The sequence below is a fragment of the Geospiza fortis genome, unplaced genomic scaffold, assembly GCF_000277835.1.
Source record: "Geospiza fortis unplaced genomic scaffold, GeoFor_1.0 scaffold121, whole genome shotgun sequence".
Lineage (NCBI taxonomy): Eukaryota > Metazoa > Chordata > Aves > Passeriformes > Thraupidae > Geospiza > Geospiza fortis.
This window is the reverse complement of record NW_005054346.1, coordinates 5,242,755-5,268,480: the sequence shown is the minus strand read 5'-3', so window position 1 is coordinate 5,268,480 and position 25,726 is coordinate 5,242,755. Positions and strand designations below refer to the sequence as shown.

Below are 25,726 nucleotides of genomic sequence, written 5' to 3'. Positions count from 1 at the left end.
ATTAAATTACCAACTGAAAAGCCCTCGAGAGCAGATTTAGACTTGACTCTAATTCTTTCCTTGCTCTAGACAAATGTTTTCCTTTTACAGGTGCAACTTCTTTGATTTGGGTGACAACAGTCCTATCCCTGCATGTAGATATCCGCTACAGCTAAAATGTCAGCTGGAATTTTTTGCTGGAAAGGACATCATGTTTTTATTCTTTTCTCTCATTCTTCTGGCTACCAGGGAAAAGGAACAGGCAAAAGGAAAGTGAGGGGAAGAGGGGTGTCTCTTCACCTGATCTCTTGCTGCCCAAAACTGAATATATTTTGTTTCTTCCTTCTTAGAAATTGGTAAGAAAAAAGCACTATTAAAAAAACATAAAATCAATCTCATCTACACCAAACTAAATTTCTTTCTATATGAAAATATTCCAAGTAATACCAGATTGCTCTTTTTTAACTGGCTAATTAGTAAGAGAAGGTGTGTATTGAAGATCACAAAGTCCTTCCTACTAAGAGCTGGTAATGTAACCACATATTATCACTCTCTTCATTTACAGGACAACTGACAGATACTTTCTCAAAAAGCATTCCTTTTTCTTTTCTCTCTCTTTGAGAAATAAAAACAATTATACACAAAACAAATGTAGAATGCAGGTTGGTCTATACAGGAGCTGGAGGCTCAATGAAAAGAGAAATTTAGCTAATATAACAGAAGCCCTGAAAAACATTGCTAAAAATGATTGGAATTTAAAATCTCAGTAACTTAACGTATTCTAACTTAATCAAAACTTCATTGCAATTCAGAAAAGTTCTAAAAATGTCAAGAAGGGCACTTCCTTTTCTTGCACATGGAACAAAGATGCATCTTCCAAGGCCTTCACTGAGTCCTTACTTTTGAGACCCTAAGGGTTCAGCACAGATTTGTCTCAAGACAAATGATCTTTACAAAATCATTTCAGGGGCTTTGTGAATGTAAAAAAAAGGAAAAATACAGTGAAGAACTGCACAGTTTAGCATTCCCATAAACAGCAACAGGATTCTGCTCTAATTCAAAAAGTAGAAATGACATTTTATCAATTCCTCCACTTCTTAAAAAGAGAAAAATTTCCTCATCTATCTGTCCCTAAGCTTCACAAATTTGACACTCACGATTAAGGACAGTGAAAGAAAGTTTCTGCAGTTTGTAAATGCAGGATAACTATCGGATCTTCCTGTTTTGCTTTTATGAACCCAAATTAAAATGCTGTGAAATGAGTTTGTTAGGCTTTTAGTGATAAAAAAAAGGTTAATTGTGATGTAACACTAACCACAATTATGGTAATCAACTCTAAAATGAGAATGAATCCTTAATATTAGATTCAATTTTGTTAATGAGAAACTGCATTTAGGAACTGTTAATTTTTAACTAGCCAAGAGATGTAAAGAAGCATGGAAAGTCTTGAACATCATTTAAAACTTTTTGGGAAAGGGTGAATACTGTAATATCAAGTAGCACACAAGAAATGTCTGTGGTCTGCAGCCACCCACTAGTAAATGTGTTTGGGAAAGAATTCACAACAGCAAGGAAAGGTGGCAGATCAGCAGAAACAAGAGGAAGGTGTATTTTGGAGCAACAAATAAAAGCAACCTGCTAAAGATGTGAGGAGGGCTTTGGAGAGAGGAGGAAATGTTCCAATTCAAGGGTTATAGGACCCAGTTAATCTGCCTCTGTAGTGGGGGTCACTTGAGACACTGCAAGGGCTGCCTTGTGTAAAACAGTAATTTTTGCAAAACTTCACAGACTTCACTTATTCCCATTAACTCATATAAGAGGGGCCTTTGAAGCTGGGTATCTAAACTCAAGCAGTATCTGCTTTCCAGGCAGTAGCAACGGCCCTGAAAGCACAGAAAGTTTTTCCCATCCTACTCTTGGCATTCAGCACAGCAAGCACCTAGGAAAGGCTGCTGATCACTGTGCCTTGGGGAAACTCTGTAAGTGTTTATGCCAAACAAGTCTGTAAACAACTGCCCATGCAGAGCACGCTTAGTCTGGGCTGTCCTGCAGTTTGGGAAAGATGCGTCCTTGTTTTAACACTGTTACTGCAAAGCAAGCGCTTGGGGAATACCTGTGGGCTCACAGGGCTCTCAGCTCACCTTCCACTTCCTAACAGTTCTGATTCCACTGAAATCAAACAGATGATGCTCCATTTTGCAAATTATAAGCAACAAAAACCAATGGGACTTCCTGAAGAATCAGCACTGGGACTAACGGTGCTCCTAAAATCAGTGGTGGCCCTGCTGTATCTAATTTCTGATATTTGTGAATTTTATCTGAATGGATGTGATCTTGACATTTGGCCTAATCTATTGTTTATTTTCCAGTTTTAACAGAAACCAGTCATTTTCATTCATATAATTTTTTTGCAGAGTATCTCTTTGCCCACAGACCCCTCCTTGGGCAAGGGACATAAGTCAGAAAAAGACAGACGCCAAATTATGATACAGAAAGAGACATCTGCACATACACATTTTCTTTGTTTGCTTTTTATGTTGGGGAGCAAACCCTGCCTGAAGCTATAGTATGCAGACATCTAGTGGCTGGATAATATAATGCAATTAACACATCTTTACAGGACACCTGTAAAAGTTCTGTGCCATCGTATCGTCATCTGAAGGCCTGATAGCTTGGGTCCTGTTTTAAACAGATTCTTTGGCTCTGCAAGAACTTTTTTTCATTCATTACGGCCCTAGTCACAGGTATTTTGAGATACTCTGGCCTCATGTGTTTCTGGGATTCCATTTTAAACTGTGTGGAACTGGGGTGGTGAAAATGCAAAATCAGGAAGATTCAAAATGCTGCAGCACATCCACTTAATCACAGCCTATAATTTCACACTGAGACTCATGCGCTTGGTAATCATTAGCAGCTTCCCTGCCAAGAGCACAGAGCTCTCAGACCATTTTGTGTTTGTTTTCTATTTTTCTCTTGAGTAAACATCTCCTTATCTGTATGAACTACTACGTTTCTAAGCCATGAATAAATCTTCCAGCTAATTTTGGTTTGCTTTTTTTTTTTCTTTTTGCTTGTCCGCATGTATGATTACCCAGCCAAAGAGACCAAGCCATTGTCAACTTATGATCCAAGATAATGAAACTCACTTCATACAGACCTATAATGCACCAACAAGAAAAACCCTGGTATCTTCACAACATGAGGCTAAACGCACATTTTCTAGAGCTGCTTTGTACCTGTTATTTAAAATATTGCTGACATGGTGTATCATACTCAGCTGTTGTGTGTTCATGACTTATCGTAGCTTTCATCTGTTTCATGCTCACCACTGTCAGATGTTTACATGGGAGGCACTTCAGAAAGCACTGTTTGTAGTGTATATTTATACTAAAGCCTAAGGGAGGAAAAGTGTTTATATCTATGTAAGATCATGTTGGTTTTGTCTCCACCTCAGACACAAACATCACCTTTAATAATAAGCACTGGTGTTGCTTATGCGCTTGAAGCTCCGGCCTTCCCGAGTGCTTTATTTTATAAAAGAATGGAGTTTGTGTTTTAACTTTATTTCTTTACCACCTTTCATCTCAGGAGCTGTGGTGGGGGTGGGAAGGTAACCCAACACAGGGAATGTGGTGGACAGCCAGGGTTTTGGATAATGTTTGCTGTCCGAGGATAAGCAGCCAAATTGCTGTCACTGGTGGGAAAGGTGCAGGAGAGAAGCAGTCTCAGGGAATAAGGCTGGCTGGATGTAGTTTCTGATCACTGATTTGGGAGTTGGCTGTGGGTTAGTCAGCTGGTGTTACACAACCCAGAATGGATCACTTCCAACTCAAGCAAGCTGAGATGGAAATAGAAAAGGAATATTTCCAACCACATCCCTGCTAGTGAAAAGACACTTAAGGAAGTTTCTTTATACTGTTTTTGCTTTGTTATCTTTATACTTTATTTTTCTTTGTAATTCAAGGCTTAAACAGCTCATTGTGCCCTTTATAGGTCAAGCTGTTTCCAAGTTTATCTAATATTTTCCTTCTTTTACCCCATCTTCAGTTGTTTCTCTGATATTTGGGGAGAGGAGGGCCTCTTTGGATCAAGATGAGGTCAGGCTCTGGGGAAGGCCAAGCAGAAGCAAAAAGCTGCCACTGTCTCTCTAAACAGCGTGGGAAGAACACCGGTGAGAAGCATTTGAAGATACTGAATGGAAGAAACACAAAAAATTACCCAGTGCTGAAAAGCAAACCTTGCATTAGAAGTAATTATTCCAGCAAATCAGAGAGAAGACTTAAGAGATGATCTGACTACCGAGTCAGTGCTGGGTTTTTAATTTGCAAAGAAGGCTAATTTAAGGTATAACAAGTTCTCCTGGACAAGGACTACATGAATTGCAGGTCCATATGAGGAGTCACTCTCTGACATGGCTGATTTCTGTGTCTTTTTCTTATGCCTGGCATCCTACAGATAATCTGTGATCAAAGAGGAACCCTCACATGATAGAGGAGAAGGCATATGCAAAGGGATTGAAAGATAAATTCTTTAATACATCTGGAGCACTCAAACAAGTACTGTAAGAGAAAGGCTCATGAGAAAGTGAATAATGTCTTCAGAGCAAGTCTTGAACAGCATTTGATAGAAATGACCTGGGGCTGTAAAATGAATAATGGGGAAAAAGGAAAAAAAAATAAGACTTTAACACAAATTCATTAAGCAAAGGAAGAAAACAAATCATACAAATACCAAAAGTGCTGGTGAACTGATGCTAGGCATATAGTCTTCATACTGAAAATATATTAACTTTAATTAGAACTTCTACAATTCAATTTGAATTGCTTTTGTTTTTAAAATAGTTTTTAATGTGTAATATTCTAAAGAGAAAAATACACACACATAGGTGTGCTTACAATGGCAGCTACAGTTTCAAAAATAAATGTGCACATGAACACTTCCAAACACATTCTGCATGGTCTAGCCTCAGGAGGTGTAGTGGGTGGTTCTCCACCTAGCTGACATTTCAGCAGGCAGCACTGGTGTGTAAAGGAAGAACACATCTCAAAGCAAACTCCATGGCTGGTGATGCCACCATGAAACACAGCCAAGAAAAAAAAAGCAGGCCAAAATCTGCACTCCTTCCATTGTTCTCAACCCCTAGAAAGTTTTCCCTTTCTTCTCTATTATTCTCTTTCTTCTCCATTATTCCCCCTGAGACTCCCCCATTTCTGCAAGAAAGGAAGTTTCCCTTCATTCTCACTGGAGTGGATGTGACAACCATGAAAGGAATAGCTTGCCCAAGGCCATCACTGCACCACAGGCTGTGCCCACCAGTCAAACTCAATGAAGGTGAGCCTGTGTTTTTACAGCAGGGTCTGGAGAATGTGGATTGGTGTGACTTCTTGTGAAGCTGCATGTGCATGGATCTCCTCTCCTTGTTCCTTCTGCAATCTCAGCAAAATTCAGTTGAAATTTCTCAGCAAAATTGTTTTTTTTTCTTTATGTTGCCCGGCTGTTAAGCACTTTTATCTCCTCAGTAAAAGTAGTGTTCAATTACCCTCTGAGAGTCAGGAACACAGATGAGTCAACCTGTAGGATGCAAACCAGGATAATGGCCAGGGACCACTCTTATGGATGATCACTGACAGCAGGCATCTGCCCCAATTCACCCTCCTTCTCTCAAGAGCCGGATTTCCTCCTATTCCCAATGCCTTCTTACAGTTTATCAGAAGTCTGTGCAGCCAGCTTTTGCCTGATGAAGCACAAAGTTGCTTTTAAGTATTATGTCATGGTTTTCATGACCAGCAAGTGTGCAACTGCTCATCTTTTGCAAACTTATAATTCACATTTCTCTCTAAATAAATCTCTAAAATTACGTGAAGCATTATGTCCATTAACATTTACATTTAAAAATACTTCCAGAGAACAAACTGATTCAAAATTTTAGTAGCTGTAGGCTTGAAGAGGAAATTATTAATTGACAGTCTTACACTACTCTCAGAACACCCTTATCAGTTTTTATGATTTCTTAAAAATATTAATACAGAGGTAGGCATGTGGAAGTCCAATTGGAGAGCAGCAGAACCTTTCCACACTCAATAAAACCTCTGATGGGTGCAGTGTAACTGAAATAATACACCAAGAGCCCTTCCTGAACATTCCTCCATGTGGATTCCTACCAAAACCAGAAAGACTAATTTAACTTCTCCCAACACACAACAAATGTGGGTTGATCAATCTGTAATGGGTGTGTTTTGTGAATGAATTTGTTGTTATAATTAGATCCAGTTTTTAAGACACAAAACTGCTATAAGTATTTTTACCAGTGGGTTTTATTTTTCTTTCAAGGCCAAGCCTAGAAAAAAAAAAGTCTGACAAGTGTTGAGACAAATTTACTAACTTCAATTCCTCAGTAGTAGTATTTATATGACTAGAATTTCACTGCACAAGGCAATGCTTGAAAGAACAGCAAACACAGGAAGGGAGCACAGGAAAAGGAAATAATGGACTATTTGGTGGAGACATTACATCATTTGCTTTGCAACGTATCTGTATTTCACAGCCACAAGAATATCAGCCAGCTCCAAGATAAGGAAAATGTTTATTTAGAGAATAAATCTAGCTCAGATTTCATCATAATGTCAATATTTGCCATATTACTACTACAGTTCCTGTCAGTTAACACTCAGTAGTTAATAGTATGTTGTATGCAAAGGGAGAAGATCTGAATGAGCTGTGTATATAATCTGAGAACTGCCAGGTTAGCAACATGGGTCTTTTGGGGGGTTCATTCATTGCTAGGTGCAAGGAGACAAGAACAGACCTTCACCTGGCAGAAAACAGCTGACTTCCACCTCACACATTTTGGTTTTTTTCCCAAGATTTTAGTACCAAACCTGACAACTAAGACAAATTATCAGGCTCCTGTCAAAAACTACAGACAGTCCAGACAGGCTATTGCAGCAGAGACTTCTCCTGCCCTCTGGTATGATGCAGATCAGTGGGAAGCCAGGGTCTGGTGATCAGGTGCTGGGGTTGGGATCTGGCTGCAGCTGCTTGGGAGTAACTACTGAAGGAAGAGGGGCAGCAGCCAGTGAAGCTGCTACACACACATGTTGCAGACACTGCAGGTGGAAAGTGTGGTTTTAGCCAGCACTGAAATCTTGAACCCATTGTATAGATAATGGGGTTACACTTCATTAAATGTGGGCAGGAGATGGAGATAACCCTAGGAAATATAAGTTTCTCTAAGCCCAAGGAACAACATGCTGATTGTTACTCTGCTAAGCCCAAATGAACAAATGACCTCACAGTGGGCAGCTTGCTTTACATTTTCTGTGTATTTATTGCAATGCACCAAGACTTATCTCCAAAGGAAGCACGTGTTTCTGCAGAACACCCAGTTACAAACACATCAAGTGGTCAGCAGTATCTGGTTCCCCTCACCCAGTTCACAGGCACTGTGTTGGTTTGCCCTGTGGTTTCTGCTGCCCCAATATAAACATAAATTACTCAGAGAGCTCATAACTCATCATTCAGCAGTAGCTCTCCCCATAACCCTTGACAAGGTAGATTAAGGGTGCCCTCTGACTCTGCATTTACTATTGCCTGGGAATGACTTTGTGACTGGTGATTGATCTGCTCCAGGGGAGTGGCCTCCCCTTTGTGAGCCCTCAGTTTGCACCTTCACTGTGCCCCAGACTGGAAATTGCCATCTGTGCCTCTGGGGTTCCTCCACTGACACAGATCTCTGCAATGTCCCTCATGCTAGGACAGGGGACCCCACTAATGGCTACGGTGATCAAAGTTATTGCCTCTCACATTAGTGACTCTGTCCTTCAGATCTCGTTGTTTTCTTGGTGTTTCAGGAATTAGAAGCTATGAGGTCAACTAGCTGGTTCAGACTACCCTTGCCTTATATTCTCTGTCATGTAAGTCATGTGTGGCCCAGCGTGGCAACCCCCATGCTAAGCAGCCAGCTCAGGACATGCAGAGTAAGTGCCCAGGCCACCATCCCAGCAATGTACAAAACAAATAGAACTGTCATAATTCACAGGAGAACAAAGACTGAAAATTTTCTGCCTCAACTGAACACCATATCGCAAAGTTCCATGGCTCACCAAGTAGAAAATAATCCAGACAATTCTGTTTCTTGTTATATTGCTTAATTTTACTCAGTTCCAAACTGTCCTTCTTCTCAGTAAGGTTCCTAGTAATGCAAATGTCATTCAGCTTTATTCAGATAAATCATGTCGAGTGCATATGTCTAGCAGAGAAGTTTTCCTTTCTGCCAAAAAATTAATTCTGAATTTGTATAATGCTCTTTGTGAACAAACAGTGTTTTCATTACCTTTGTAGAATGCATCTCCCTTCTATAGAAAATATGGCTACTGACAGCACAAGAGATGATATGGAATAAAAGCAAATCCAACATTCAAAACAATAATGGGTATTTCTACATATTAGCATTCATACCATGCTTAAAATCAGTACTACTTGGATCACAGATGACTATTGAATGCTATGCCAAAGTAGCTATAAAAGCAACGATAACGACAATTTGAAAATAGTTAACAGTGTGAATTGGAAGATTTAATATGTTTTCTTCTTTTAATGTACAGCCCATTCCCAGAATTTCTCTGGACCATGTGGACAGACCAACTGTCACAGCTGTCTATCAAGGCTGAATTAGATGAAGACAAACAATACAGGCTTTGTGGTTCAACTGAAGCAGCAGTCTCAAAAGTTTCCATTTCTCATCTGCAGGCACTGTGGGAGCATTGTCTTCCCCCTCTCTGAAAAGAGAATGGAACAATTATGTTACTGAAATTCCTCTGCAGTGGGTCTGAAAGACTGTTTATATCCAGCCAGGAAGACAGGGAAAACTAAAAGCTGGGATTTCATGACAGCAGGTGGGAGCAGTTTCAGGGTATATACTTCAGTGACATAATGGTACCAATTCTTCTCTTTAGGGTAAAGCCAGTGCTGCAAGGCTTACTAGCAATTGAGGAAATGGCAGTAAAAATGCAAAGTTAAATGCAGTGGTAAAATTATTAATTTGAAACAAAGTTTTTAAACCGGCTTTCTGAATCAGTCTGGTAATTGATTATAACCTGGTGGCCATGGTAGTAAACTAGAAAGAAAAATATACTGGTCACAGAGAACTTTTTACCATTTACTATTTTAGGGGCCTTACTAAGTGAGGTGCTGAGTACCAGCTCTCATGGGAGTCAGGTGGGCTCAAAGGGTAGAAAGCAATCACTCAATTTCTCCTAACAGCAGTAATATTCATTAGCAGCATTAATCAATACTTGATTTCATGCAAACACGTATTTATGTGCTTTGGCATAACCTTAAGAATCCAGGTGCTCAGGTTGCCCCAGTGCTCTCAGTTCAGAAGCAGTGGGCATGAGAGTGTCTGACTGCTTCATTCTGTTGTAATAATAATTTCCTTTTTGTTTTTCCCTGAGGTTATTATAGGGCTAACAATAGCTCAGTGTGTACACACAAACAATCTGAAAGTGCTCATGTGCAAATGGTCACCTGGGGCTACAACTGCTTGTAGGAAGTGTCAACTCATTCCAGAGAATTCCCACTCTGATCCTGACAGGGGAAGGGGATGTAGAGGTTGTCAGTAACCAGCAGTGCTGCCAAGAAGTCAGTGCCTACCCACAAGACAATCTGTGATTTCCACATACCCCCTGGTTATCACTCAATACCCCCCCAAAGCCACCTTGTCTGGCAGTGGCACCATTTGATGGTCCCCTTGAAAAGCTTTCCACTAGCTGCCTCCTAAGGCAGGCTGTGAGCTGTGAAAGGGTTTTACACTCCACATAACAGCACAGAGGATTCCCAGCTCTTCCTGGAGCTTGGTATAGAGGTGTAACATCAAAAATCAAAACATCAACAAAGTAATAATAACAAGTTATTATTCTCCATCTCTGGAAAAACTCTTGGCACGTTTTTCAGTTGGCTATTGATACAAGGGTGCAGGGACCAACCAACTCCCTCCCTGAATTAAACAGAAAGTTTCCAATTTTGTGGCCAGAGGTACTGGATCAATGAATAAAACTGAACAATCCGAGTGAGAAAATTCCAAAGAAGCCAAAACATTTGTGGTTTTAAGGTTCCATTTAGGTAAACTAATGCTGTGACACAGTGACACTCCCTCAATCTCAATTAGTGCTTAAACTAATTAAGAAAATTGTTTTACACACTGCAGTGAGTAGTGGCTCTCTTCTTTCTTGGATAATCCCTAGTGTGATGTAAGGGTGATTGAGTATCTAATTACTCTTTAATTGAATGCACATTTTGTACATTTTTAGCTAGTTCAACCTTAACGCTTTTAGTCCAAAAGTCAGTGAAATCAAGTTGAACTGGGATTTGGTGCCTATTGTATCAACAAATTACTTTTTGAAGGGAGCCTAATTATGAGCCAGTCTGAAGATTTCAGCTGTGTTTGTTACAGAAATACTTTACGTATTGTCTGACAAATAATTGATTGTATATATTGGTAATGTTATAATCCATGTTTACCCTTGTTTATTCTTGTTTCACAATAACTTTCCTACTTTCTGGTGAAGTCCTCTACAGATCAAATAATTATTCCCAAAGAAAACCTTCCAGGATCAGTGCCATAAAGTGTAAATACCTGCAAAATCTGAGAGTTGTTCACAATACCCATGGTTAGAAAAAAAAAATTATTAACAAGGTTAACCAAAGCTCAGAATTCAACCTCAGAATGTAAAAAATCATTATTTTTTCCAAGAAGATTTATATCTAATTCTTTCATTTACAAAATGTTATGCACCTGTATTCTTCACAGAGAAAGTTTTCTTGCATAAAACTGGGAAAAATGGAACACTATAAATTTTATCTCAGAAACAAGGAGCAGAAGTAGGAGCAAAGACAAGGAGCAAAGCTAGTATATTTTTAAGAACCAAAGGTCCCAATATTCCTATAGCAATAGAAACAAAATATTTAAAAGAGAAGATATGAGAAAAGTTCAGTGAAAAGGATTATTTTTCAAAGTCTCCCAAAAGTGTTGAGAAAGTGCAAATAAAGAGACTATGGAGAAATGAGATAGGATGTCCACAATAATCTGTCTTTCCATCTGATAAGGAGGAAGTAAGATGTCCCACAGCAGCAGTTTTACGTCAAGATCAATACACAAGATCAAAACCTTTATTCTGCTGCTTAAAAGTAGCCAATCTCTTTCCTGGAGAGCTTTTCCACTTCTTTTGTCTTACCCTCCTCCTTACCCCCATTGTCTCACACAATGCCCTTTTTCTTCATAGAAGGATCTTGCCTTCTCCTCCTTAACATCACGATAAATCAAAGTTTAAGAGTTTTTTAAAAAAGCAAAATACAAAATACATAGATGGCAAAACCTTGTATAATGCTGACAAAACATTACCTTTATCCTACTCCTTCCTAAAAACAGCACCTGAAAGTACAGCCAGGTGTGGATTCAGAGTGTCTCAGAAAAGGAAAGTGAGCACCTTATCAAACCTTATCATTCTTGAAACACTTTGCATTCCTTCCATGAAAAGGTTACAATTTATTGAATCAAAATCAAGTTCTGTGGGCATTTAGCTACGTCTGGCTAATAAAATATACCTTTGTTTGTTTTGAGCTGTGGGGATGCATAAATGTTTTTAAAGAAACTTTTGTTGGGTAGCACTGCTCTGTCATAAACTCTGGTCTTATCCATAAAACATTGCTAACAACAGTTAGTGCTGACATTCTGGTTTTTGAGTGGCAAGTATCAGTTGCAAAAACATTTTCAGTAATCCAAATAACTTGAAAGATTTCATTTGCTATTTATTTACAAAACATGTCTGTTTGCTTAGCAAGAGTTTGCATATTTTTCATTGCATTGGCTTTATCCATACAAAATAATCAGAATTAAAAAGTTCCAATAAGAGTAAGGATCTGGGCTGCCCTGGATCTTCAGTTTCAATGGAGTAATAATGTTCTGCTTAAATCTGTATGATTTCATCCAGGTAAAACAGAGTGCACTTCCACAACATTGGTGAAGGAGGAAAGCATACTGCAGGCTTTCTTCTCTATACTGTACAGACATGTGTACCTGTGTGTCCTTCTAGTATCTTTGATAATTGAGAGTCTATTACATTATATTTTACATGCACCACTATCTTTTTTTAAAAATGGGTGCAGCTTTATCAGTGATGACTTAAGCTTCCCACTATTTTGACTCACCACTAATTTGCAGCATTTTCCCCATGAGTGAAAATACCATGGCAGAGTTTCAGTGCATGTTCAGACTCTAACTTGTGTGTTGTAATTGCTAATAAACACGTTGTGAGGGTGTTTTTTATGGCAGGCACTCTGGGCTCCTGGCTACATTATTAGTTCCCAAGCAGCAGTCTACAATCCATACATGGTTTATGGTAAATTGCTGGGAATTATAGTCTCAAAACTCTTTTTATGAAAAGGTGATGCTAACAGTGAATTATGAATCGGAAAGACTGTATGATGCTGGTAGAAACTCACAGGTCACAAAATTTAGGAGCACTTGTCAGCATGAAGTATCTAATTTGAAGCATAAGCAGGGATCTGACTCCTAGACTACCTTGTCGTGTTTTTGGCTTTGAAAAGGAAGCACAGTCATCTTTCCTTCTTGCTTCTTTACATGCAAAGGGATTTTGAACATTTTCCATTCCTCCAAAATTCATATATTTCTAACAAGAGCTGAGTAAGGAATTGAACAAGCGCAATTCTACTATGAAACTAACTCTGAAAACTCAAAATGGTTTTCTTTCTCATTTAGGGCTTGATCACCTGCTATACTGATGCTCTGGCCTGGACACATAAATACCCAGGACATCAAGGACCAGTCAAAGACTCTTGGCTGCCTCTGGCTACTAAGTCCCTACATTCTGGCCCCCACATCAGAGCTATGTCACATAAGTAACAAAATAGTTTTTCTAGTCACTTATCTGAATCATCAGCAGTGAGAAAAAAAATAATGCTGATATTATAGGGTTCACTTGCAATCTCAGTGCACTACCCCCTGCTATTACAATGAAGCAGTGGAAAACAGCCTCAAAAGGCACCATTTTTCAGCCATTCCTGGAGCTTTTGGTTACCTGAAGGCTCCAAAAATTTTGTTTCCAGTAGGCCTCTGATTATGGTGTGTGGCTCACAAGCCAAATATGTTTGGCCCTCTGTCCTACAGCCATGCACTCAAGTGTAAGCACATTCTCAAGAACTCTGAAGTGGCAGCAGAGGGCTGGGCACTGGACATTACACATTAAATACAGAAGAACAAGAATAAGTTTTGGTGATAACATGAAGTTCAGTTCCTTTAAAAGACTGAAACTTAACAATTAAACCAATCACCTTTTAAGCACAAACTCTTAATTTATGGAGACAAACAATAACCAATAAAAAAATCACTCACTTAGAAGAAGTATAAATACTTATATTTCAACAAATATAGGAAATTGGTGTTTGCATTTCTAAAGAACTAGTGTTGATAATCTTTGTGTCAGGTTGATTCAGGTTTTTTCAAACAGGAAAATGATAAGAACAGTTGTAGTAGCCTAATGATGCATGGGTGCTGACAGCTCGTTCCAGCTCTGGACCTACACAACAGGAAAGGATAAAATCCCCAAGTGTTAAAACTTCTGCAGAGCAACTTGTTTGTGAACTTCATGAATTGTAAATGCCACTAGTAAACTGAGAGTAAAGACACATGGATTGCTAATGTAAATGTCCATTAAAATATAAATTTCACTGAGATCTGTTTAAACACAGAAATACACAGAAGTCCATAGCATTGCATCGCCCTTCACATTTCTAAAAGGCAAGGTGCAGCTCCATGGCTCACTCTGAATTTGAATGGTTTTTCATATGCTACAATCTATTATCATATAATTCACAATTCCAGAAAGAGGAGAGTGGACCACCACCTGTTCAGTACTAGTTCATTCCCACTGACAACAGCAGATCCCCTATTTATTGTCCTGGGGAAAGGGCAACATAGCTTTGTAGCCACAAGAGCTGCTCAGCAGCTTCCAAAGCAAGGAATTTGCACTATCTATTCGCAGAACACACCAGATAGTCACCACATCTCTAATGCTGTGCCAGCTTCTTCTTGTCTGCTCAGACCTCTCAGTGTCAAGCAGAGAGTGCCTGCAGCATCAGAAATGCAGTCTCTGTTCCTCCCACCCCAAATTACACCTTCCTGTTCCTCAGGTCTAGCAAAACCTTGCTATTTTAGTGATGTCATTTAATTGTTTTCTCTAATCTTGAATTTACAACTAGGAAAACAGTAATTATATGGAGCATGTTTTGAATCTGAATTTCTGCTATCATAATTTACAGGACATTGGATAAACTTGCAGCTACTTGCAGTCTGAGCCTACCACAGATGTACCTGTATGTATGAGTACATATATGCACTTGTGTACACAAAAATTGATGCTTTCTCAGGAATTTCTGAATCAGTCACAAAAAAATGTTCAGGAGAACTTGAGTAATGTATATATGTAGACAGAGTAGGTATAAAAAAATCACTCTTGGAGGATAATTGTTTATGAATACAAAACAAATTGTGTCTGAGATGGGGAGTTTTGAGACGACTCACTGGAGATCAAATTCTTTATTTTATTAATTATTCTCAGAGGAAAGCAAATTAAAGTTTATCACTTTAAAAAGAAAGTATTCTTTTAGAAAACTGGTTTTTTAGAACAAGTTCTTACAGTCATCTACTAAAAGAGTCTTCAATGACCTCTATAACAGGCACCTATTTGACCTCCTCTTAGTAAACAGGAGCAATGCCATCTACCTACTCTATGCATGGAATCATGTGTATACACCCTGGTGTATAAAGGGATAAAGACACGTTGGCATTCCATACTGAGTTCATTACCATTACAAATTCAAGTTGATACAGAAGTGTTTGAAATCAGAAGTCTTGCTCATTCACAGATAAAGCTGTTCCACTGATGTAAAAGAGGGGAAAGGCATGTCTATCAAATCAGCTACATATAAAGCAACAAGAATTAAAGAGGGGGTGATAAATCCATTGGAAACCAAAACTAATGCTGTCTTCAGTGAAGAACACGGTACTGGAAAAGTACTTATCCATTAGAAAAGGTGGCAAGCCCCAAAATTCCAGCAAGCCTTCTGGAATAGTCACAATTCACATCTTGAGAAATAGTGTGTCAAGCCTACAACTGTCAAATAAATATCCTTTAATGAAACAGAAGATTTAAGATTTTTGTTGTTTTATTTCTAAGAGCAGTAGCATTTGTTTTCCTCACTGTTAGGCTTTGCTGTATAACAATAACTATAAATCTTATTTCAAGATCATCTGAAATTATCAAGAAATAGCTTAATGCCCATAGCAAGGGTTCTGAGTTAAGCAGGAAGTAAAAATGAAAGTAGCATTAACACTGAGGAAGCCACATAGTTATCATTTCTCTTTTCTTTCAGAAAAGGACTTGGGAGTCCTGGCAAACATCAAGTTCAAGCTAAGCCAGTAATGCACCCAAGGCAACAATGAAATTCTGCAGCTTTCTAGGCTGCACCAGGAAAAGCATTGCCAGCAGGTGGAGGGAAATGCTTCTACTCAGCACTGACAGAACATCTGGAGCACTGGGCCCAGTCCTGGGTTCCCCAGCTCAGAAGAAGCACAGACATACTGGAGAGCAGCAACAGGCTACAAGCATGGTAAAGGACTGCCATTAAAGGATGGCTGAGAGAGCTAAAACTGCCCAGCCTCAGGAAAAGGTGTTTCAAGAGGGATTTTATCAATGCGTATAAACAGTCTATGAGAACAAGTAGAGAATATCACACCAGACTGCATCTTCAGCTGCATACAGTGAAAGGAGAAGAGTCAACGGGTACCAACTTGTGGAGGGATAGAATGTAAGAGAATAATGCAGAAGGCAATCTCACCCCTGAGGAGTTGCAGCTGTACTAATCACCAAAGATTAGGAACAGGCCTGCCCTTAATAGGCCACAGCTGTGTCTAATGAGGATGAGTGCTATAAAAGAGTGGGTTAGCTGGTGGAGAAGGGAGTTGGAGTTTGTTGTGCTGTGAAGAAGGAGTTAGTACTATGAGGAGATGCCCATGAGAAATCACCAAGAAGGTATGAGAGCTTTGTAATAAGATGACAAAGCCAACTCAAATACAGGAAATTTCATTTAAAATTAAGAAAAGCCTTTTTCCCTGCAGGGGTGCAGAGGTATAAATTGCTTAGAGAGGTTAAGGAGCCTTCATCCTTATGATATACAAAACCCAACTGGACATGGCTCTGGGCAACCCACTCTTTAAGTGTTAGGCTCAGTGTTAAGCAGTTAATACTGCTTTGAGCAGAGGATCAAACTAATAGATCTCCAGAGGCACCTTTCAATTATGACTACTCTGTTATTCTATTGTTCTTCACTCTCTAAATCTGAACTCAATTTTTTAACTTTCCATGTCTGAAAGCAAATCTGTACTGAGCTTTTACTCCAAACTCCTTAACACCTGACTGCTTCTTTCACTACTGGATATGATTTAAAGAGGTTAGAAATTTTTTAAACGGCTTTTTCAAAAGAAATTTATTTGAAAACTTCAGCAATGGCAGGAGAAGGAGGATGAAAAGGTCATTTAATGGGATGTAGCTTGGATGCATGTCAAAAACCCCTACCAAAACAGATTTCAAAAACTCATTAACCCCAAGCTATAGCTGAGAGAGATACATTTTCAGCAGAAAAGAAGCAGAGCCAGGAGAGGCCAATTAGAAAGCAGCAAGCTTATTTTAAAACCTACTGGGTTAAAGAGAACAGAGAAGCTACAAAGTTCTATCTGTTTTGTCAACCTGAGGGCCCCCTTTAGAGCCTGGCCAAACTTTGTCTTAGAACTGGAGAGGAATGTTTTGAGATCTGGGCTTTTCCATGATGGAGGAAAATTTAAAAAAAAACTTCTTTCCCTGGTATTACACACCATGGTATTCAATGTTTGTGTCAACTCTGCTTCTTACTCAACAAATTAGAACAAATTACATCAAAGATCAACATATGCCATTTGATCATAAGCCACAAAGGGTTCAGTTTTGTCAAGGTTTAAATCAAGGCTGAGGAACAGATGTTCTGAAGTTTTGGGAGCATGGTGTGCAAAGAGCCTGCATTCTGATTCAGTCAAAATTAATTAGACCTTTCAAACAACCTTTTTCTACTCCTATGGATACACTTATAGAAACATTTGTCTCCTTCTTTCCCCGGCAGAGTAACAAGGTCATGGCAAACTAACATTTCCCAAGGTTCTTCAAGTGGCTGTGCCACATTGGTTTGGAATTAAAAAAAATATTTAAAACTTTACTGACAGGAGTTACAGAAGCTTTGGCAGAGGGGCATAGTGTATAAAAGAAGTCAACCATTGTGTTTGTAGTTGTAATGTTAAAGACATACCAGAGCTTTAAAATAAAAAGCAATCTGCTGTTTGAAAAGAAGAACTGCTGCTCTTGAATCACTAGGAAGATGCTGCCCTGAAAAGTATTACTTCCCCATCTACTACTGAGTCTTTATAGCAATATTTGGCAAGTGCCAGCAGTCCCAGCTTAAGGGACTTCCCTCATTCCTGTGAAGGAAGGAATCTTTCTGAGGATTTCTGAGGTCTGTGTGAGGAGCTACTGTTCCTCAACACCTTCCTCCTGGAGAAGTGTGAAGAAATCACTACAAAGTAAGTAAGATTGTTTCCTTCTGTTTCTACCCCTTTGCACAGAAGAAATGTGAACGAAGCTATGTGATTTCTTTTTACACTTCCTTTTTTTCAGCTCCCTGAACTCAATAGCAAAGGTATATAATGAAACCTTGATTAGTTCTGTGCTACTTGGACTGATGCACACAAAACTGAAAAGACCTGGCCAAATGAATTTCTGATAAATAATTCAATCAGGTGTAGAGAAACAAGTGTCATTTCTTCTGTGAGCTCCATTGTGCCATGAGTCACAGTTCTTCCTCAGTACTTGAGTGTCCATAATTAGTATGGCCCTACAGTGAGGACTATTACTTTGCATTAAAAATTCCATCATTTGAGAATTAAAACTGCAGATTATTTTGTGAAGCAAAGCAGAGATAAATCTTATTACATAGAAAAAATCTTTATAAGTATTGACAAATGTAATAAACTTTGAAACATGAAAGCAAAAGGGAAATTTTTGCATTTCAATTCCATCATTGTAAAGGAAACTCTTTCATGCTTAAAATTCAAGCTCAGTCTGTCAAATAATTTCACTGTTACAGACTTGAATTACCTGCACTGGCCTGAGGGCATTATTCACTCTCTGAGAAAAATTGTACTTTAATATTGCTACAATTTTCCCAAGTAATTTTTATGCAGAAGCTAGGATGAATTTCAAACATCCATTTCAAGATTAAAGTGACAACATTTGGTTACTGCAGAGAACCATGTAATTGCCTATTCGTCTTAGGGATATGCCCAAAATTAAATATGGGAACGAGAAAATAATATTAAAAAAAGGGATCAATATTTTGGGGTTTTTGTTCAACTTCTGGGATGCAGATATTAAATAGCGTTATAAAATACAAATAAACCCTTACTTCAACAATATTTAGATGCATACACTATATCAAATGCTTATGCTATATGGAAAGACCATGAAATTGTCCTAGTCAATTTAATAATTTCTATCATATGCAGGAGGGACGAAAATCTTCTCACTTTGTTTTATGGATCTTTTGGAAGCACTAAATTATCAATCTTTTTTTGGGTTATCTGCTGCCTGATCATTTGTTACTTCACATGAAACTGGGGTCTGGATCCAGAGCATGCTCTGAATGGGCTTAACTCCACTACAGAGCCTGACATGAACTAGAGAGGGCAAGAATTTAAAGTACAAATAAATATCCTTACCCAGAACAGTTTATCAAAATCCTTTAAGCAGCATGCTTTCCAGATTAAGACTCAGATGAATCTGTTATTTTGTAGCTTTGAAGAAGTGAGAAGATGCATAATATAAAAACCTCAGATTTTCTATTTCAACAGTAAATAGGGTCCTGCATTAAAGCAGGATCACTTCATTTCAAAATCAACCATAAAGCTGCTCCTCTGACTCATTACTTTCAAGGCAATAATTTGTCTTAGTATAATAGAATTGTTTAAGTTAGAAAATACCTTTAAGATCATTATGTCCAACTATTAACCCAGCATTGCCAGGTCCACCACTAAACCATATCTCTAAAATCACATCTAGCATCTTTGAATCTCTTTGCCAGGTTTTTTGTTATAGCAAAACATCCATTAACTACGTATAACGAGGATTAGGAGTAACTATTGAACATTGAGGGGATTTATTTTTTATATAAAATAGATAGAGGCTTGGGGGAACATGACATGAGAAGTTTTAATAACTGAAGCAGGATTAATGCAAGTTCACATGTGTATTTCTCTTGTGTCATCCTCAAATTCTTGCTCTGGGAGTCAATGAAGGTGGAAAAGAAGCAGCAACTACTTTGACGAATGAAATATGAGAAAATAGTTATGACAGAATTTAATTACAGAATTTAATTTGTTGCCTTTTGTACCTTCACTGGAGTTGCTCAGAACTGCTACCCTCTCTTATTTAACAGTGTGAAAAGATCCACCAATGGCTGCTCTTCCAGAAACTTGGAAATAAATAAACAGTAAAACTCAGTAACTGGGAAATATACCACATAACCAGGGCATACTGTGCTCTTCTTCACAGCAGCAGGAGAAATTTAAAGCTACAAGAAGTAACTGTAAGTGGGCATCGTGATTCACTAGCTGGAGGGTGGTGAATGGCTTTCTTGTTTTCCATTGCTTTGCTCGCATGGCTTTTGCTTTACCTATTAAACTGTCTTTGCCTCAACCCAGAAATTCTCTCACTTTTACCCTTCTGATTTGCTCCCCCATCCCACCACATAAAAGTGCCTGAGCAGGCTGTGGGGCTTGGTTGCCAGCTGGAGGTAAATCATTACATAACCAAACTATTATGTTTGGTTATGTAATGATTTACATAGGATGAAATAGAAATTAGTGTCAGAATTTACAATTGTGACAATGTATCAAAACATTAGCTAAAATTAAGTGCATTTTCTACTTTAGCTAAATTATTTCAAAATTTTGATTTTTCCACTAAGTTTTTGCTTACCTGACTGAAGATTCATCATTGTTCTTCTTCCTCTGCTACTGAAATGCAGCCCTGATGACTCTATCACTAAGTGGCTGAGTTGGTCTGAAGTTATCTCCTAGGATTCCATCAGAGCCCTCTAGAAGTTCAGCACCTTTAACATGAGTCCTTAGTCTTCGAAATTCCTCTATCTGAAAGACAGAAAAACAGAAGTTAACAAGCTGAGATACATTCTTCACCATGGGACTAATGATCAAAACCAGCCCTGTCCAGCCAATTCTGCAGCTTTGAAAATTGGCGTGTTCAGGTGCCATACAGTAAGGTCAATATACATTAATAACATCTTAAAATAGTTATCAGCACTGTCAAAATATTTGAGATACAGAGAAAAACAAGAACTCTTAAGCACGTGGTTTGGCAAACTTCTCCTTTGCCTTTTCACAACTTCTTTCATGATCTATAACCATCCTGGCCATTGCAGATTACATCCTATGAATCAGCCTTACTGTCGTGTGTTTAGAGTAGTAATTCTGGTCTTCTTCAAAGTGCATTTCAGGAATAACTTGCTTGACTATAAATTGTTTTGAAATTCTCCTAGTGATTTATTTACTTCCTGAAACTGTTGTTATCTTCTAAACCAGAAGAATACTGAACAGATTCTTATCTTTAGAGGATGTCTGTTGACATTTTATATAAAAAAATACAGGTTTTGTGATCAAAACAAAATACTGCTTCAAAAGATCTGTAGGTGTAGATAGTCAGAAAGTCAAATACAGTAAAAACTAAATACGAAATATTTCAATTGAGCCAAAACAAATATGTTTCTTGCTTATAGACTCCTTTTACATTTTTCTAAATCTCATCTGATGTACAGAAGAATATGAGCAGCTTCCAGCTCTGTCCCTGCTACTAGCATCAAGTGCTGCGTGATAAAACACTTTACTATTCACCAGTGCTGTTTTTAGGAGTCTGATATTTTAAATAGTTATAGCTACAAGAAAAAAATATATTTTCTTTGACATATTCACAAGCTGTCTTAGCTGGATTCAGCAAATGTACTTGATGGCCAATTCCCCTTTGTACTACAAAGCCTCAGCCTTTGTACTCGTACTGACCCTGTGACACTTCACTATGCAGCTCATCTCTAACTTGTAACTGAAGATACACAGAAAGTAAAATGGAGCCTGGAGTATACAATCATTTTAACATCCAAGACATTATAGAGTTAATTTCTCCGTGAAAAACACCCTAGGAAATATTACAGGGAGAATGTAAGCATGATTCCAGAATTAAATTAAATGAGGAACTAAACAGCAGGTAATGGCATTTTTATTCTTATCCTGCCTACAGAGAATACTTTTTTACTGCAACCTGGAACACAACTGCCCTCATTGTTGTTTTCCACTCCACAGCAGTACTGATACAGACTCATTTACTTGATTTAGAGGCTAGCTCTTCTCTGCTTAATTTTCCTCAAAAAAGTGTTCTTGGAAATCAACACTCAGCTTGTGGCAGCTGAGATATAAGGGAACAGCTTAGAGTGCAAAAATGAAAAACGCTCCTTGAAGGCGCTTTTAGAGGCAGAATCCTGTTACGGAAGATTTTTGTTGTTGTTTACTTAAAGGAAACTGAAAACAAACCCACTATCAGCTCGGAATTGAAAAAGTCTTCAGAACTCAAGGGCTGGTAAATGACTGAAGGAGCTTTGTAAAAGCATACTTTTCCACCATCTGAATCAACTCTGGAAAGTCTGAGATAATTGCAGTTTAGGAAGGAGCACTTTACAAAAATGTGGCTTTTGTTTGATCTTGTGAGAATGAGATACTTCAAACAAAGATAGATGAAGGAGAGGGAAGAGCAGGCTCTCTGCAAAGCTGGCATTTGTGAGCGGTCTCCTACTGAAACTACAAATGCTCCGTCCCAGTTCCCACAGTGAAATCTTTCTCCAGGAGGTAACTCCTCACAAAGCAGCTTCCAGTTTCTTCAGTCAGGAGAGTAGAACTGACCTGATCTCTGTGCCTGCTCTTTAGTCTTTACGGAAGTCAAGAATTGTAGCTCTGCTCCAAGGGGGAATTTCTTCTGTAATCAACACCCTCCTTGTTTAGTTGTTCCTTCCATGGTTCAGAGTGCCGCGACAGAGACCCTCTACACACATGGTAGAAGTGCTTCTCTACTCATGAGAAGCACTTCTGTCAGAAAAGGACATTAGCTGTGTCAACACTACTTTCCCTATTGAATTTCCATGTGGCAATGTAATATGTTGTCTCAGGTTGAAAGGTAGCTGGATGCGTATTCTATTCCCATCTGTTAGAGGAGTGGCAGTTATCTTCTGTTAATTGGGCAGTTTTTCTTTATCTCTTCCACAACCAATCCTCCCTCTGGGAGAGATCTTCTGTTACTGGGCCATTGAGCATCACAGCATGATACTGATAAAATTACATCATCCCATTGTGAGAAGCTCTGCCCAGAGAGAGGAGCCAAGCATCCCTACCTGGATATAATCTGGGATTTGGAACATCACAGTTAGCCTTTCCCCACTGGATTCACAGAGGAAGACCAGGCCCATCTACACCACCACTGGAGCTTCAGAGGAAAACTCCGCCCTTCTACAAGATCCTTGCTTCAACAGAACCACACCTGACACTCCAGGAGGACTGCAGCCACAATTCAATTGGACTGCTACCAGCACCCTAAACAACAGGGTGTCAGGTTGTATTCTGACTCTGTCAGTACTTTATTTTCTTTTTTTTTGTACTATTGAGTTAGTATTTTTTAAAATTTTCCTAGTAAAGAACTGCTATTCCTATTCCCATATCTTTGTCTGAGAGCCCCTTAATTTCAAAATTGCAATAATTTGGAGGGAGGGGATTTACATTTTCCATTTCAGGGGAGGCTCCTGCCTTCCTTAGCAGACACCACTCTTTTCAAACCAGGACACATGTGTGCCCTGCTGATCCTGTTTCACTGCTCACCATCTCCTGCCAACCCCTCATATGTAAATGCTGTGGAGTACACCCTGCAGGACTGCCAATGAAACAGATGTTTTAGAGGCATGTGGCTAAGCACCCTTGGATAGTCATATACTTTTACCAGAAATAGCTACTTTAAAAAGTTCTTCTCCTGCACAGAAGACATTAAGGATGACCTAAGCCTGTTCACACTAACATTTGGGTTTAAGTTCTAACCCGTGTAGAGGCAAATACACAATGTGAACAGTTGCATTTCTACTGAGTAAAACCATTCATGTTCATGTTGTGTAGAATTTCTTTTATACCACTCATTGTATTCAGATCCTGAGCATTCTTCTGTTTCATTTACACATTTGCTGAAGAATAGAACACACAATACTGAGGATTTGCATGTTTTCTATAAACATTTCTTTGATATGAGGTATGGAACATGATCCTTCTGTTTGAAAATTTTACCTGTGTCCATGACACCTTCCAAGAACACAGACCTACTTCCCAGTACCCAGAATACCATGAAGCTCTGAGTGCTTTATTTTATTTTACATAAATTTTGCACAATTCCCACTACAGCTCCATATGCTAGTTACTCCTTCTGTCCTTTGGTAGTTTTTCATTCTGAATGTGGTAGACAAAAGGATTAGAGACCATGCTGTTCAATAAAAGACCAGTTAACTCTGACAATGAATACAGCAAACAAGACCTCCTTCTGCATCATTGTTTAAAATCCCTGCTCTGAGTGGCTTAGACAATGCATTTGTTCTGGGCTTCAGTGAACCACAAAGGACATTATTCACAAATGGTCCTTTTTTTTTAAATATAGTGGAGAGAAACATGACTAAGTCTTTTTCAATTATTTCCTGTTTTTACTGGACTAATAGGAGTTTTCTCCCACTGCATTTCAGCAGGTACATGCATGTATGAGATATTTCACAAAAAGAATCAACACAGTTCTTTCTGGGCTGTGCATTTCAGCATAAGTCAAGTGAGGATGAAAAAAAACACAATAGGAGGACAGGAATATGCACAGAATGACCCATGAAGGACTTTTTGATGGAAGTGAAGTCTCATGACAAAGAAAATTACTTCCAATGAGGAAACAGCATTCCTCATGATTCTGGGAAAGCACATCCTGATGTTGCAGTCCTGAATTGCTCTCTTGCTATTTGTAGAATTAGCACACTTAGATCTCCTTTCACTTAAGTTTGACTTAGAACAGTAGCATATCAACTCATCAGCTGAACTTCACTATCTGAAAATGTCTTCAGGTAAAAAAAAAAGGTTCTCTATTTCGTAATGGTCAGCCTATTGTGCCTATGTCAAAATGGTTATTTCATTATTTCAAAATAACAAAATGTGAAATTTTATGAGTGTGACTTTTTGAAACAGAGTGGCAATTTTATTCATTTTTTGCCCTTATGACCTGCAGCCTATCAATTGTTAAGCCTATCAATATTGCTGTGTTAATTGCATAAAATTAGCATATTGTCTCCAATATATGAACTAGTTTGATCACAGGAAAGAAATAAAACTTATTCTCTATTATATTATGTAATTCTTTATTTACTTGTTATTGACACTCAAAACTTGATTATTTCATGGCCTGAAAAATGAAAATAGCCTTGAATTTGTCTCTCACTGGCTATAACCACAGATGCTACTAGTATTTATATAAAGCACTTGACATTTCATTAGTATCCCAAAGAAGAAATTTCCACAAGGTAATGACAAATATAAAAATAATGTACTTAAACCTATTAGAAATGCATTTGCACTGAAACCTATGATTTAATAGTACAAGCTGGCTTAATAAAATTAAATACCTCTACCAGCCTTCCATGGAAGATTCGAAATGGTATATCCTATACTACATCCTCTTATTTTCCACAGACAAAAGCCCTTGCATTTCTAATCTCTCCTTAATCTCTCCTGGGCAACTTGCTCTAGATGAACCTGCTTTAGCAGGGCTTTTGGAATAGATGCTCTCCAGAGGTTCCTCCCAATCCCAATCATTCTGTGGTTCTGTGATTAAATGAAATCTCTCATAGGCACTCATGCCCACATGCACAAAAGAGGCCAGATAGTTCACTGCAGGCAAAATGGTAATTACAATTTAAAATCTTGGAATTTTAGCTATAGCAAAATATTTTAAAACCAACAAAATCTTAATTTGGGCATCATGGAGACTTCACAATACTTTTCAATTTATGAATCCCAGAATCATCTCCTCTCACTTACTCCAGGCTTATTTTTCATTGACATATTTATTTTATTGACATATTTATTTTTCAGTGATATCTGAAAGCAATATCTGATGAAATATATTTTTTATCCCACCTTGGCAAAAGACTTTCAAGTTCTTAATAATTATCTTTCCTGCACAGCCTTAACTTTAATGCTGCAATCATAAATATCACAGAGGAATGTTTTTCTAATTGATGCTTATCTGTGACAAGAATAGTGGATCATCCTGGCATGAGTCTGCTCTGATCCATCACTGGGCTCCTGTGCCATGTCTCACCCATGTACAGTGCCAGTGGGAGGGAAAACCTCCTCCATGACTTGCATTGCCCTTCATCACAGCATTGTTTTTGGGTCAGGTTTGCACCTATCACAGTAATGCAGCAACACAAACCAGCTACCCCTCACCTAACAAAGGCCATGGCTGTA

The 25,726-nt window shown here is 38.5% G+C and overlaps 1 protein-coding gene across 1 annotated transcript in view; it reads right to left on the bottom strand.

The window, feature by feature from the left end:
• Window positions 1-6,275: 6,275 nt before the first annotated feature.
• CA8 (carbonic anhydrase 8) overlaps window positions 6,276-25,726 on the bottom strand; it is a 52,080-nt gene continuing 32,629 nt past the window's right edge. The window contains exons 8-9 of the mRNA XM_014307853.2: window positions 20,112-20,281; window positions 6,276-8,756 (exon numbers count right to left, since the gene is read on the bottom strand). Of these exons, the coding sequence (XP_014163328.1) occupies window positions 20,147-20,281 (135 nt within the window). The 3' untranslated portion in view covers window positions 6,276-8,756; window positions 20,112-20,146. The remainder of the gene's footprint in view (window positions 8,757-20,111; window positions 20,282-25,726) is intronic.